The sequence below is a fragment of the Pteronotus mesoamericanus genome, unplaced genomic scaffold (assembly GCF_021234165.1).
Source record: "Pteronotus mesoamericanus isolate MK-2021 breed Mesoamerican mustached bat unplaced genomic scaffold, CSHL_Meso_final scaffold_582, whole genome shotgun sequence".
In the NCBI taxonomy this organism is placed as follows: domain Eukaryota; kingdom Metazoa; phylum Chordata; class Mammalia; order Chiroptera; family Mormoopidae; genus Pteronotus; species Pteronotus mesoamericanus.
The window spans coordinates 4176991-4189347 of NW_026555323.1; the positions used below are offsets into that span (position 1 = coordinate 4176991).

General features: G+C 54.0%; 1 protein-coding gene across 1 annotated transcript in view; it reads right to left on the minus strand.

Moving 5' to 3' along the window:
* ALDH1A3 (aldehyde dehydrogenase 1 family member A3) overlaps nt 1–11839 on the minus strand; it is a 29977-nt gene extending 18138 nt beyond the window's left edge. Inside the window, 4 exon segments of the mRNA XM_054561942.1 lie at nt 38–167; nt 4575–4715; nt 6524–6628; nt 11676–11839. Coding sequence (XP_054417917.1) covers nt 38–167; nt 4575–4715; nt 6524–6628; nt 11676–11774 — 475 coding nt within the window. The 5' untranslated portion in view covers nt 11775–11839.
* Between the last annotated feature and the right edge of the window lie 518 nt (nt 11840–12357).

A 12357-nucleotide genomic window follows, 5' to 3' on the forward strand; every position in this document is an offset into this window, starting at 1 on the left:
GACCCCTCCCGAGACTGAGGGTCCCGTGCTGGCTCACCTGTGGGGATGGTTCTGCCCTGCACTTTGTCTGCCCACCCTGCAAAGTATCTCAGGGTTTTGATACAGCCCTCCAGGTCGATGAAAAAGGCATGGAGGAACGGCTTCCCTGTGTCCATCGTCTCCAGGGTCTACAACGACAAGGCATTGGTCTCAGACTCAGTTTTCTTTTCACCTGTCAGGTTGTGAAGAGCGCGGCGGGGGGTGTGGGGAGCGTGCACAGCCCCAGAACATTGATCTCCATGCCTCCCAGTCCCACACGTCTCTTGGAAAGTAAGATGCTGCATTTAAAATAGGGCTGTCAGGATGCTGAGGGGTCAGCCAGAGCACAGGTGTGCGTCCCCCTAAAGGACAGTGGACGCCAGGCTGATCTGAAGTGTCACTGGGATGCCACTTTAGTATTTTGTTGCCATGGCTGTGTGACTGTGCCACGTGCACCTGTGTGATCCTGGGAAGTTCTTGGAAGGGTGGCTGAAGGGCGCGCTGGCGTCCCCTGACCAAGGAGAGAAGGAGGACACAGGTCCTTCCTTCTTGGCCCAGCGAACCCGTGCATTATGGGAAGAGTGACCGGCGAGCCCAGAAGGGTCGTGCCATGGGCACAAAGACGTGACGCTCCCTGGCCGGGCTGCAAGGCCGGATGCACGGAGCGGCGCGCCCTCCGTGGTGGGCGGTGAGGGAGGTGATTACCCAGGGCAAGCGTGCAGCTCCTCAATGGCGAGGATTCTTTGCTATTTCCAGCCCGGGTTTCAGAGGGCCCCTTTGTCCCGCAGACAAGCGGCCCCAGTTGAGCCCAGCGCTGAAACTGCCGGTCACCCGTCTCCGCAGGAAGTGGCCACCCGGACACATAGCCCAGGGCTGGATTCTTGTGTTAGAGCCGCGGCAGTAAGACGGTGACTTACAGAAGAAGAGAGGCCCCTCCGTGTGTGCCTGCCTTTTCCTTTTCTCTGAGCTTGGCTGCTCTCTTCTCACGCACGGCAAGGTGCTGGCACAAGGCTGACAGAGCCGGGACTTGTCCCAGGTCGTCCAGCCGGCCAGCAGCAGCGCGGCTGGCGCTGAACTTGGGGCGCCTAACGTCCCGCCAGCCCAGTGCCTGCTCTGCACTAGGAAGGACTGCAGGACAGTCACATGAGATGCTGGGTCACTCTGACTTCAGCGTCCTCTAATCTAGGCAACCATTTTTCTAGCGTGGGCGAGTCCCGGAGTCTCTCCCTGCCTCAGCTTCCTCATCTGCAAACTGAGAATAACAATAGTAATAGAACCTACTCCAGGGGGCCAGTGGGAGGGTTGGGGAAGTTCGTATCTATAAAGTACTAACAACTGTGTCTGTGGCAAGCGCCCTGTTCACTGTTCACATGGGCACAGTGACAACCACGGTGTTTATAGTCATTGTCCTTTTTTAGACCAGAGACGTGCACTCGGTAATCGTCACCTGGGGACATCGAGGACACAGGACTGTGAGCTGCTGAAGATGACAGGACTGATTTGAGTGAGGGGCGTGTGTCCCACCCCCTTCAGGCGCTGCTCAGGGACCAAGACAGGCCAAGGCGACACCCAGCACACTGTACTTTTGGCTCATATTCGTCACATTCCCGGTTGGAACTCGTCTTTTCCCAGGGGAATCCCAGGACTGAACATCATGCCAAAAGTCCTCCAGGGCTATGCTGCTGCAGACAGCACCTGCCGATCTGTCGGCGGAAGCAGGAGTGTATTCTTGGCCGCCTTCCTGGGATGAGAAGGGGAGAAAAGGCCAGGGACTGCAGCCTAGAATCGTGGGGAAGGGCGCCTCTGGCTGGGCAGCCTGGGCAAGGTGGCTGAACCTCTCTGGGCCGCAGGCTCCGCACCCTGGAAATGGGGCGAGAAGGGAGGCAGGGGAAGGGCCCACAGCCAGCCTCGTCTGCGGCGAGCACAGAACGAGCCTTGGCTATTTCTCACCTGGGCAAGGCTGCGGACCGCAGTGACAACATGAATTTGCTGGTCACAATAGGATTAGACAGGACATTCTTTTAAAAGTAAAAGAGGGTGCGCCGTGGGGCAGACAGAGCTGAACCTGAGAAATCGAGTCTTAGCTACTGACTGGGGCTTTTTAAACAGTGGTTGTGGCTGGGCCGGGAGTAAATCACAGCCATTGCTGTTTGCATCCTCTGACATTTTTAGAGGCAAGCACATCTGCTGAGAAATTAGCATCATAAGGCTCAGACGTTAAAGAACAGAGGAAAGATACTGGGGGAAGCAACCCCTGGACTCCTAAGGGTGCCGACGCTTATAGACAGTCAACAGGAAGGACCCCTATGTGGGGGCTCCCAAAATGAGCATGAAAAAGCCAGATTCTGGGTCCTACCGCCTCAGAAGGGGAGAGAAAGCAGGGGCCGCTAGATTCCCCCACATCTGTTTCCAAACGTTGAACACAGAAGTAAATGCCCAGCTGTGTCCGAACCACTGAGCTAGCAAAAAAAAAAAATGATTGACGGAGGCACTTGGCTGCCTGAAAGTGCAGGAAAAACATATCAAGGTGGAGAGTGAGGGGTGCTTTCCTAGGACGTGGTCCGAGCTTTAAAAACCACATTCGCTACCCTGGCCGGGCGGCTCCGGTGGTTGGAGCGTTGTCCTGTGCACCTAAAGCCTGCAGGTTTGATCCCTGGTCAGGGCAAATGCTACAGGCCACCAAATTGATGTTTCTCTCTCTTTCTCCCCCTTCCTCTTTCTCTAAAATAAATAAATAAATAAATAAATAAATAATCATATCCTCAGGTGGGGATTTAAAATTAAAAAAAAAAAAATTCCAGTAATTGTCTCATCCCTTTCATGATGTGGCAAAGAGCCGGGTCTCAGTTCCCGTGGGCAATGAGGTCCCGATGGCAGGGGTGACTGGCTCCGTCTGCTGTCACGACACAGCCTGGCCAGACAGCGGGGTGGGCGGAGGGCGAAGGTGGCCTTGTGGCCTGGGCTCCTGGAGGTGACACTGACTCTGGAGGACAGGCTGGGGTGGGGAGCCCGGGGCACATCCTCTTTCCCTGCCTGAGTCCGCGCGCACATTGCACACCGATGAGCTCATGCTGGGTGAAAACAGAAATGTTTTTGAAAAAGCCCGTTTGGCAGCCTGAGCATTGAGGCTGCCTTTCGTCGCAGGAAGAAATCAGAAGCCCCTCGGAGAGAACCGCTGACGCTGTGAGGGAGCTACCCTTCTCTCGGATTTGGGGCGAACATGCCGGGCGGTCTGGCAGAGCTCTGGTCTCCAGGCAGTAGCGCCCCCAGAACAACGCACCCAAGCAGAACCCAAGGTGGGAGTCCTTCCCTGCTCTGTCCCCAAGACACACAGTCGGCGATGAGAGCGCTTCAGTGTCCTGGCTGACACCGTCCCCCACCAGTGTGTGTACTTTGCTGCTCGTTCCTGACATCAGCTCAAGAAAGGAGGGAGCCGTTTTTCCAAATCGGAGGCCAAAAGGGAGATTTCCTGCCTTCCCAACATGTCTCAAGGTTTGGAGCAAGTTTTAAAGGGAAGTCTGAGCTGTACAAGGTGGCAAAGGACCCCATGGCACAAGGTGGCCCTGAGATTTCCTCTGGGCCCTCCCCACAAGGCCGAAGGAGGGTCCAAGGGTCCTGTTAAATAAGGCACTTACAGCTTATGAATGTTTTCATAGCCTGACAACATCTAGATGTTTTCACAGCATGGGAGCAGCCCAGCCACAGGGAGTGGGCTGAGTTAATGTCCCCTTTTTTGCAGCAGAGAAACTAAGGTGCCTAGAAATTAAGGGCCGGGAGGGTACGTAGCTGGGGTTAGAACCCGGGTCTTCAGATAGCGTGACTGTGGAGGCAGCTATTACTAATAATGGCTATCATCTATTCAGCGCTTGCTGCATGCCAGGGCTCTGCTTAGGATTTTAAACAGGCCATTCTTGCAACACTTAGATATCATTATTAGTGATCTTTCCCATGAAGAAATGTATGCTCAGAGAGGTCAAGCGACTTGTCCAAAATTACAGAGCAGGTAAGTGGCAGAGCTGGGATTTGAACCCAGGTCTTTCGCATTCTGAGGTCTGTTATAACCAACTTTCCCTGTGCTCACTGTCACGCCACACAGGCTTGCCACTGTACAGTTCACGAGTGATGCAGAGGGGATTTTCAGGTCACATAGGAACCATTTTTATGTTAAGTGGTGGCCTTGATTTTAATAAATATTGAAAAAACACAACGAGCACATTAAACCTGTGAGTCTATGGATATTATCACTCAGGGTGAGGCTAAATTTAACAGGGAGGCCATGTTAAAAAAAAAAAAAAAAAGCAACGTTCATAAATGTACAAGGCAGGACCAGTCCCTTAGCTGCCCATGAATATCTCCCGCCTGGGAACCATGAAATCAGCTGAACGGCAGGGAGCACAAGTCCAACTTCAAAGTGATAAAGGTCAAGGCCAGGGGCACAGACACCTGCCTACTCCAAAGCACTGGACCGCAAAGACTGAACAGACCCGCAGCCACCCAAAGCCAGCGCCGCTGAGGCTGGCTTGCCCCGCGCCTGCCCCTCACGTGCGTGTACTCACGGCCAGGACGATGCGGTCCCGCTCCATAAGGTCGGCCAGCTGGTGCAGCAGCCGGCCCCGGCTCAGGGCGTCCAGCTGGCGCCACGGGGAACCCCTCTGGAAGGCGGCATGTGCAGCCTCCACGGCCTTGTCCACGTCGGGCTGAGCAGCCAAAACAAGAGAGAGCGTGTCACCTTGCGGCGCAACTGCAGTGTGGGACATCTACAGAGACTAGCAGAGACCTGCCTCCCTGGGGACAGATGGAGGGGGTGGCCGGCAGTGGCCAGGGACTTTCTTATTTTTTTCTTCCTTACATCTTCAGTCTTTTTCAAGACTTTTTTTTTTTTTTTTACCATGGCCAAGTATTAACTTTCCTTCGGATCGTAAAGTGTTTTAAAATAGTTTATAAAACCACCGATCTTAATGAGGTATTTTTCTTGGTAACCCAAGCAGGAAAAGATTTTCCACTTGCTAGCTCCGTTTGGACGCACACTCTCCCACTGGTCGCCGGCGAGGTGGGAAATGACTGTTTTGGCGTTTTGTCCCAGCTGAGGCCTCTGGTCCAACAGTGAGGACCGGCATGGGGGGGCTCTGGGTCTCGGAACCGGCCACATCGGCGAAGTCCCCAGATGGGGAGAATCGGGGACTCTTTTCACCATTTTATACACAAGGACCTTCTGAGCACTGATAAGAGAATGACAGTAGCACCTTCTCTTTAAAAGGAAAGAAATGAAAGGTATTTGGAGTAATGTCCCTCGTTCTTCTTTTCAGGGAAATGGGGGTCGAGGATCTGTTTGCTGGTGGGCATGGCTCATCCCCAAGCCCCTCTGCGCCTCTTAGGAGGTGCATCAGCAGCGGGCACCTGATTCAATCAAGAGGGGCACCCCACCAACATTCTGCGTCTCCAAACTGTGCCTGGAAGTGAGTGGGAGCTTGGGCAAGGCGGGTAGAGATTAGGGCTTCGAGCTCAGGCAGGGGTCTCCTTCTCCTCCCTGAGGCCTGTGGGGGATCCCGCTCAGGATCCTGCCCCCCGCCCTTCCCCCACCCTCACATCTCCGTATATGCTCCCGGGCCTTAGCATCTTTGCAAACAGTGCTTTGCACAGGGCGCTGCACGTTGGAGGGTCTATACCGGTGGAACTGCTGTGCACTGCACACCGGTCACAAAGCTATGGTGGGTGGTCTCAAATTCCAGGCCACTTGACATTGACACGTGGGTCGTTCCCCCCTGCCATGTGCGACATCACCCATATGCTTGTTAGGAGTGTCAGGTGAGTGGCTGAGAAGCGGTTTACATTTCCCTTCCTTCCTAGGAAAAACTTTACCTTCAACCTTTGCCCCTGTGGCATTTATATTCAAAAGATACAAGATACTTTATGGCTTTGAAATGCACCAAGGGCTCATTCAGAAGTCCCTTAGCTTTATATGTTCTACAGTGTTATATATAACATTTATAATGTGGTTTTTCAAACATACCCATGTGTTATATTACATCGTGATATTATATACATATATAGCTTATATTATAATAAGCTTATAATATATCACATGATCATTTAAGTTTCTGATAGATAAGAAATGTGGCCATTATATGACATCATTACTCCTGTGTGGCTTGGATAGCAAGTCTTTTTCCTTTAAGCTGCATTTGGTGAAACATACTAGCCAAAAACACTTTCTGGGAAGGTTTTTTAAAGCCTCCATGTTCAAATAACTGATAAAAACCTTTCTTTGAGCCACGTGATGAGAAGAGCTGAAGTCACCCTCACTGATGGGGAGGCAGCCATCCAAAGAAAGTGACTCTCTGCAGCGGATCGTCCCTCATTGATCCCATTCTGGTCTGTGTGGCTGAGAAGGAGCGAGCTAGGTCTTCCCTTCAGTGTGGTTCTGTCTTACAGTGGAGCCGACTTACTACCTCACCCTTTACTTCCCTGACACTGAATGACTTGGAATTGGGAGGGGGATACCTACCTTATCCCCTTCCTCCACTTCGCATATTTGTTCTAGAGTTGAAGGGTTATACGTGGCAAATTTTTTCCCACTCTTGGACTCATGCCATTCGTTGTTGATGAATATCTAAGCAAGAAAGGAAGTTGTAACGCATTAGGCTTAGAGCAAAATCCTGTAACTCCAGGATGTTGGGGACCTTAGGGGACATCTGTCCTTCCCCACTGCCTGCCCAGCTACCTGCCACTTTACAGTTGGGACTTGGAGGGGAGACAGAGTCACATGCACAACCAGAAGCACACTCAGGCCTAGAATCCAAGTCTTCGACTTTCCATCCATGTTCAGAGAATCACTTTTTGTCATAATAAAGCAAAAAATATTCAGAATTTTTTCGAAAATAAATTTTTTTTTTTTTGAGCAATAGCACGGATTCACAGAGGAATAGCTGCGTTGTATAGTTAAATATGGGTTAAATAAGGGTGCAAGTTAAATCCTATACTCTCCTCGAGTTAGAGGAAAGATTAAATAGGTTTATATGCATTAAGTGCCCAGCAATCCACCTCGCCCCTGGAGGATAGGTGCTCATTGAGCATGTCCTTCTTCCTGTTGCAAACCACGCCCCTCCCTCCCCCCTCAGACTACTAAGGAGCTGGTTTACACAACAATCTCACTAGAACCCTTTAGTCTCTATGAATGCCCACCAGCACCCCTCCCCCATCCTCTTCAAAACCGCTTATTTTCATGTTGGGCTTAATAAAAGCCAGCGTTGGAACACAAAGATAAATATCGAGGTTAGCAAGTGTTCTGGTTATATTAACAGATGTAGCAAATAAATGTTTGTATGCAAAACAGAAGAATTAACCCACAAAAATCGCTTCGTTTGGAGCCCGAGTTATCGAGAACAAAGCCAAGAATAAGACTGTTAAAAACAAAAAGACGTCATGAGCAAACTGAAGAGAATTCACAAAGTCCACACACTGAAATGTGTGTACTATTTCCCCATTGTTTACTCTCAAGTTCTAACGGCTTTAAGAAACGTCACGTTAGCCCTGGCCAGTGTGGCTCAGTCGGTTGGGGCATCGTCTCATAAACCGGAAGTTCGCCGGTTTGATTTCCGGTCAGGGCCCACGCCTGGTTTGCGGGTTCAGTCCCCGCTTGGAATCCAGAGCTGAGAGCATCCCTCACCCGTGTGAGAAGCAACTAATCAATGTTTCTCTCTCACATCGATGGTTCTCTCCCTCTCTCTTTCCACCCCTTCCCCTCTCTCTAAAATCAACCGGCATGTCCTCAGATGAGGGTAAAAAATAAATTAAAAAAGAAGCACTACATTAAAAAAGAGGGCTTTTAAAAGAGAGACAGGAATAGAGGTGACAGATAACACACGAGACACCAGAGTGTGAACCCGACGACCCAGTGAGAGACAATCTCTGGCTGGGGCGGCTTGGGACAGCCTCGTCACCACAGGCCACCACGGCATCAGGAGGACCCCAATCACAGACATGGCAAAGACCCTCAAGGAGCATTTCCATCAAATAAAACACTGTCAAGAATTTCTAAGTGCAGAACTAGCTATCAGGTTCCATTCTCTACCTCTGTGCATATCTTTGCTTCTGAGTTGTTTAAAGGAAGACTCAGGCCACTCCAAGGGCGAATTTCAATTATTGTGAATTTTATCCAATTGGATTACTTGACTCCCTAGTGAGGTCGGCTCTGGCTGGGCAGGTGGGCAGAGCCCTCCCCACCAACGCGCCACTGTGTGGAACCCAGAGCTGAGAGCGTCCCTCGCCCGTGGGACGTGCCCAGCTGGCTTCTGGAAGCTCAGTGCCTTCCACGTGAGGCCGGGCCCCCAGGGAAGCCCGCGGACAAGGCCAGGCTACAATTACAGGTTTATTCTTCCAGCTGAAACCGAATCCAAGAGCCCACTTTTGCCATCCAGGGAGCGATCGCTCGGTAACAGTGAGAAATTAATAAGTGGGGAAGAGTTAAGTTAGTGTGGGGAGGGAAGCACAGCCAGGGAGAGAGGCCCATTTGTCGGAAGATGAAATTTCGTGGGTTAGATAATAGAGACTGTCAGTGAAAACTGCTGATTCCATGTCCTTCCTAGTATCAATTCCAGGGCGGGGGGAGGGGGGGGCAGAAAATGAGAAGGTGGTAGGAGAGAATATAAATAAAGGGGAGGGAAACAATTGCAACGGTCAGATGTCTGTTACACTTCATCTGCAAGCGCGTGCCTCCCCCCAAAATTACTTGGTTCTCCATGACATTGATCCGTAGTCCTTTCTAACCAGCAACTTAACAAAAATGCAGACTGCTCAACTCTAACCATATTTTTCCCATCACAATGTTTCTAATTTAGTAACCTTTTTTCCCCCCCTTTCTACTACACTAGTAAGTAATGTTGTCAGTGGTTTCCACCGTTGGTTTTCTCGCCACTAAAAGAAAACAAAAACACAAATAAAGAAGGGGTCGGTGAGCATGGCCTACCCGTTGTGTTGGTTGTTAGTGTTTTGAACCCCAAATCAAAATAATGAGCCTGGAAAAGAATCATGAACCGGGTATGAAACAACGCTGGTAGAAGTGTAAAATCAAGTTTCACTGAGCTGTAGCTGGAATTCCGATTTCACTGTAGGAATGGAATGATGTTATCGGGACTGAGCTGGCAAAGCCACCACTGTGCCAAGGAGCCGGGTCCCCTGGACGGAAGTGAAATTGGTAGTCCTCCGCGTAGGTTCTGCGGGTGCTGTTTCCACGAACACTCATTGGATCCCTGCTCAACCCAGAAGGAGCGCGTTTTCAGAAAAGGAGGTTAGAGGGAACTTTAATTTTTCATCAGAGCAATCCTAGAAACCTGTGTTTTAACAAACGAGTGAATCTTCACGAGACGCTCCGCTCCTGGAAGAAATTTTATAAGGAAAGGAAGGGGCCCCCTATTGTGCATGGTGTTGCTATCTGCTGAGATCCATGTGGGGGAAGGGTGGTTCTAGAGGGACCCTCCGCCCACCAGAATCACAGAGCAAGAAAATGCAAGAACCAATGAAGGTCGTCCTTCCTGAAAGTGGACTTAGCCCGGGCCGTGGACGCTCAGGTCCTGGGCTCAGACGCACCATCTCTGGCGTGTCTTTGGTGAGCAAGAAGCACGGTGGATCGGGTTTGAAAAATGACAGACTGCTACCGGTTCCCACGCTCCATCCCTCCCGACTGCCTGCCGGGGGGCCTCCCCCCATCCCAGAGATCTGCTTCTTCGGCCTCTGCTGGCGCCTTGCTCACCCAGCTACCCACCCTCGGCCACGTTGCATAGGCTGCCTGGGCCGCCAAAGGAGACAGGGGAAGGCCTTCGCGGGGGTGGGCCCTGAGCAAGGAGAGAGGACAGGGACCTCGCCCTCCACAGGGAAGAGGGTTCTGTGGCCTATTGTCAGGCTGGTGCCTCCCTTGTGGCCTGCAATCCCCGAAGGATCTTGGCTCTGCCTTCTCCTCCATCCTGTGGCCTTTCCCTGGCTTTAATCACATACCCACTGCCGATCCACTGGGTCGAGGTGACCCAACAAGACGGAGGACGCTGGTCCTCTGTGAACCCGCCCAGGCCCTCCTTCCCACGGGTCATCGAGACTTGAAGAGAAAGAGAGAAACTTTCCACATGAGGGGCACCACTCTGGTTGGACCCAAAAAGGTAAAGTGTAAAAGAACCATCCTAAACGTAATTTCTGGTTTCTATATTGCGTTGTTTTTTGTTGTTTTTTTTTTTAACCCTATAAAACAAAAATAAAACACCATCAACCCCGCGACCGGCAGGCGAGCACCAGCAACATTTGTGTTGGAATTTTCGCTCTGAGGCTGAAACTGCAAAGGAAACTACATTGAAAATAATCTCCAGCGTTTATGGTGAAGGGCCTCTGCTGATTACAGAGCCCTCTGAAAACAGTTAATTTCGATGTCATGTGATCACAGGCCCAGCCGACATTAAGTGCCAAGAGACCAAAATCTGAAGGCCACACTTGGTGGCCTGCAACGTTCTCCGCCTGATTAAAACTATTTGAGAGACATAATTGCTACTTTTGAAAGCAAAATTGATGGGGGAATTTTCTAAGTGCTGTGTCAGCTGGAGTTGGGGGCTACTGGATAAAATGCAAAAATAAAAGGAGACACAATTGGGGAACGCGAAGCCAACCGCACTCTCCGTCTGCGCCCCCGAAGGGCCCCCGGCCCCTGCCCGCGGCCTCCAAACAGCCTCAGGGACGCGCTCCAGGCAGGCGGCCCGCCGGCGGCTCTCAGCCCAGCCCCAGGCCTCGCCATCTCGCTTTCTGCCCCAGGCAGGTGATTTCGCCGCTTTGCCGACGCTCCAGCCTGCGGGCCCGCAGCGCAAAAAGGCAGAGAGTTTCGCGTCTCTGTGGCGCAATGGGGCCCTGCCACCCGCAGCGTCCAGGCCTAGATCTGAGCCCATCAGGGACCGCTTCTTCTTCCGGCAGCACCAGCGCCTCAGGCCTGCCGCGCAGTTTGACCAGTAATCGCCTTCCCTCTTCCCCTCGCTCTCCTGGTCAGCCAGGTACCAGCTAAGCCCTGAAGCTGCCGCACGTTTCCCCCTTTGCTACCGGTGGCGTGTTTCAGGGTGAGCCAGAGCCCCCAGACCTTCTCTTCGCGTTCCCTGGGACCCTCTGACCCTCCCGAAGGCCGACCCTTTCAGGCCTGGAAACCCACAGCAGGGTCTGCGGGGAGCCCCAGCGCCCGAGGCCCCGCACCTCTGCTTTTCTGCAAAGCGGGCCCTGCCCCGAGGGCACGTCGGGGTCGCGCTGGGCTGCAGCTGGCACGGCGCGGGAGCTTCGCAACCTCTCTTGCCCGGCTTTGAGGTTAAAAGCGCAGAGCGTCACCGCCTGAGCGCCCGTCCGGGGGTGGGGATCGCGGAGTCCCCCTCGGGCTGCGCGGTGGACGCGCGCGGGACGCAGGCTTCCCGCCTAGGAGGCCCTGCGCGGAGCGCGGCTTCAGGAGGGCCCGGTCTAGGTGGGGAGGCGTAGGTCCCGAGTGCCGGGAGAAGTCAGCTGCGAGCGCGCCGCCCACAGCGCCCGACACCCTCGGAGCGCAGCACCCGGGGCTCCCGGCCTGCTGGCCCCTCGTCCGGTCACCCTGGGCTGGGCAGCCCCGCATGGAGCCGGGCTGCCGTCGGGTACGATGGGCGCCACCTCACCTTAGTGAACTTGACCTCCAGGTTTCTGATGGGACACGGCAGGCCAGGCGGCTTCTTGTCGGGCTCCCCGTTCTCCACGGTCCCGTTGGTGGTAGCCATGGCTCCTCCGCGCTCTCCGGCCAGTGCGCCCGAGTCCTCCGGCTGAGTCTTGAGTGGTGCGCAGCCTGCTCGAAGGGTGACAGCTCCTCGCGGCTTTATGCAGAGCCCCACGCCTCCCGCCCAAGGGGGCCGTCTAATTGGCTGCAGGATGGGGAGAAGGGAGGGCCTGCGGGCGGGGAGGGGGCTGGCCCGCCTCACCCCACCCCGCCCGCCGCCCCTGCCGCAGCAGCCGGGCCACCGCGCGGCTCTCGCTCCCGCTGCTGGGTCCGCAAGACCCAGGGTGCGGGCTGCGGGCTGCGGGCTGCGGGCTGCGGGCCGCGGGCCGGGGCCAGGCGCGGGCGCGCCGGGACCGCCGCCTCCAGCTGTCTCCCCGAAGTCGGGAAAGTTCGCCCTCGGCACCTGCCGCCCCCTGTCCGCCGCAGCTCTGCGTACCCGCCCAACTCGGGTCTGCGCGCCTCGCTCAGGCTACACGCGCCCGCCTGCCCGGCGGCCTGCGCCGTGTTCCGGGTCCATGCGCGCCGTGGGGCGGTCGTGTCGTTGCCCACATGCCTCGGCCTAGAGTCCGGCTGCCCTGGCGGGTCCC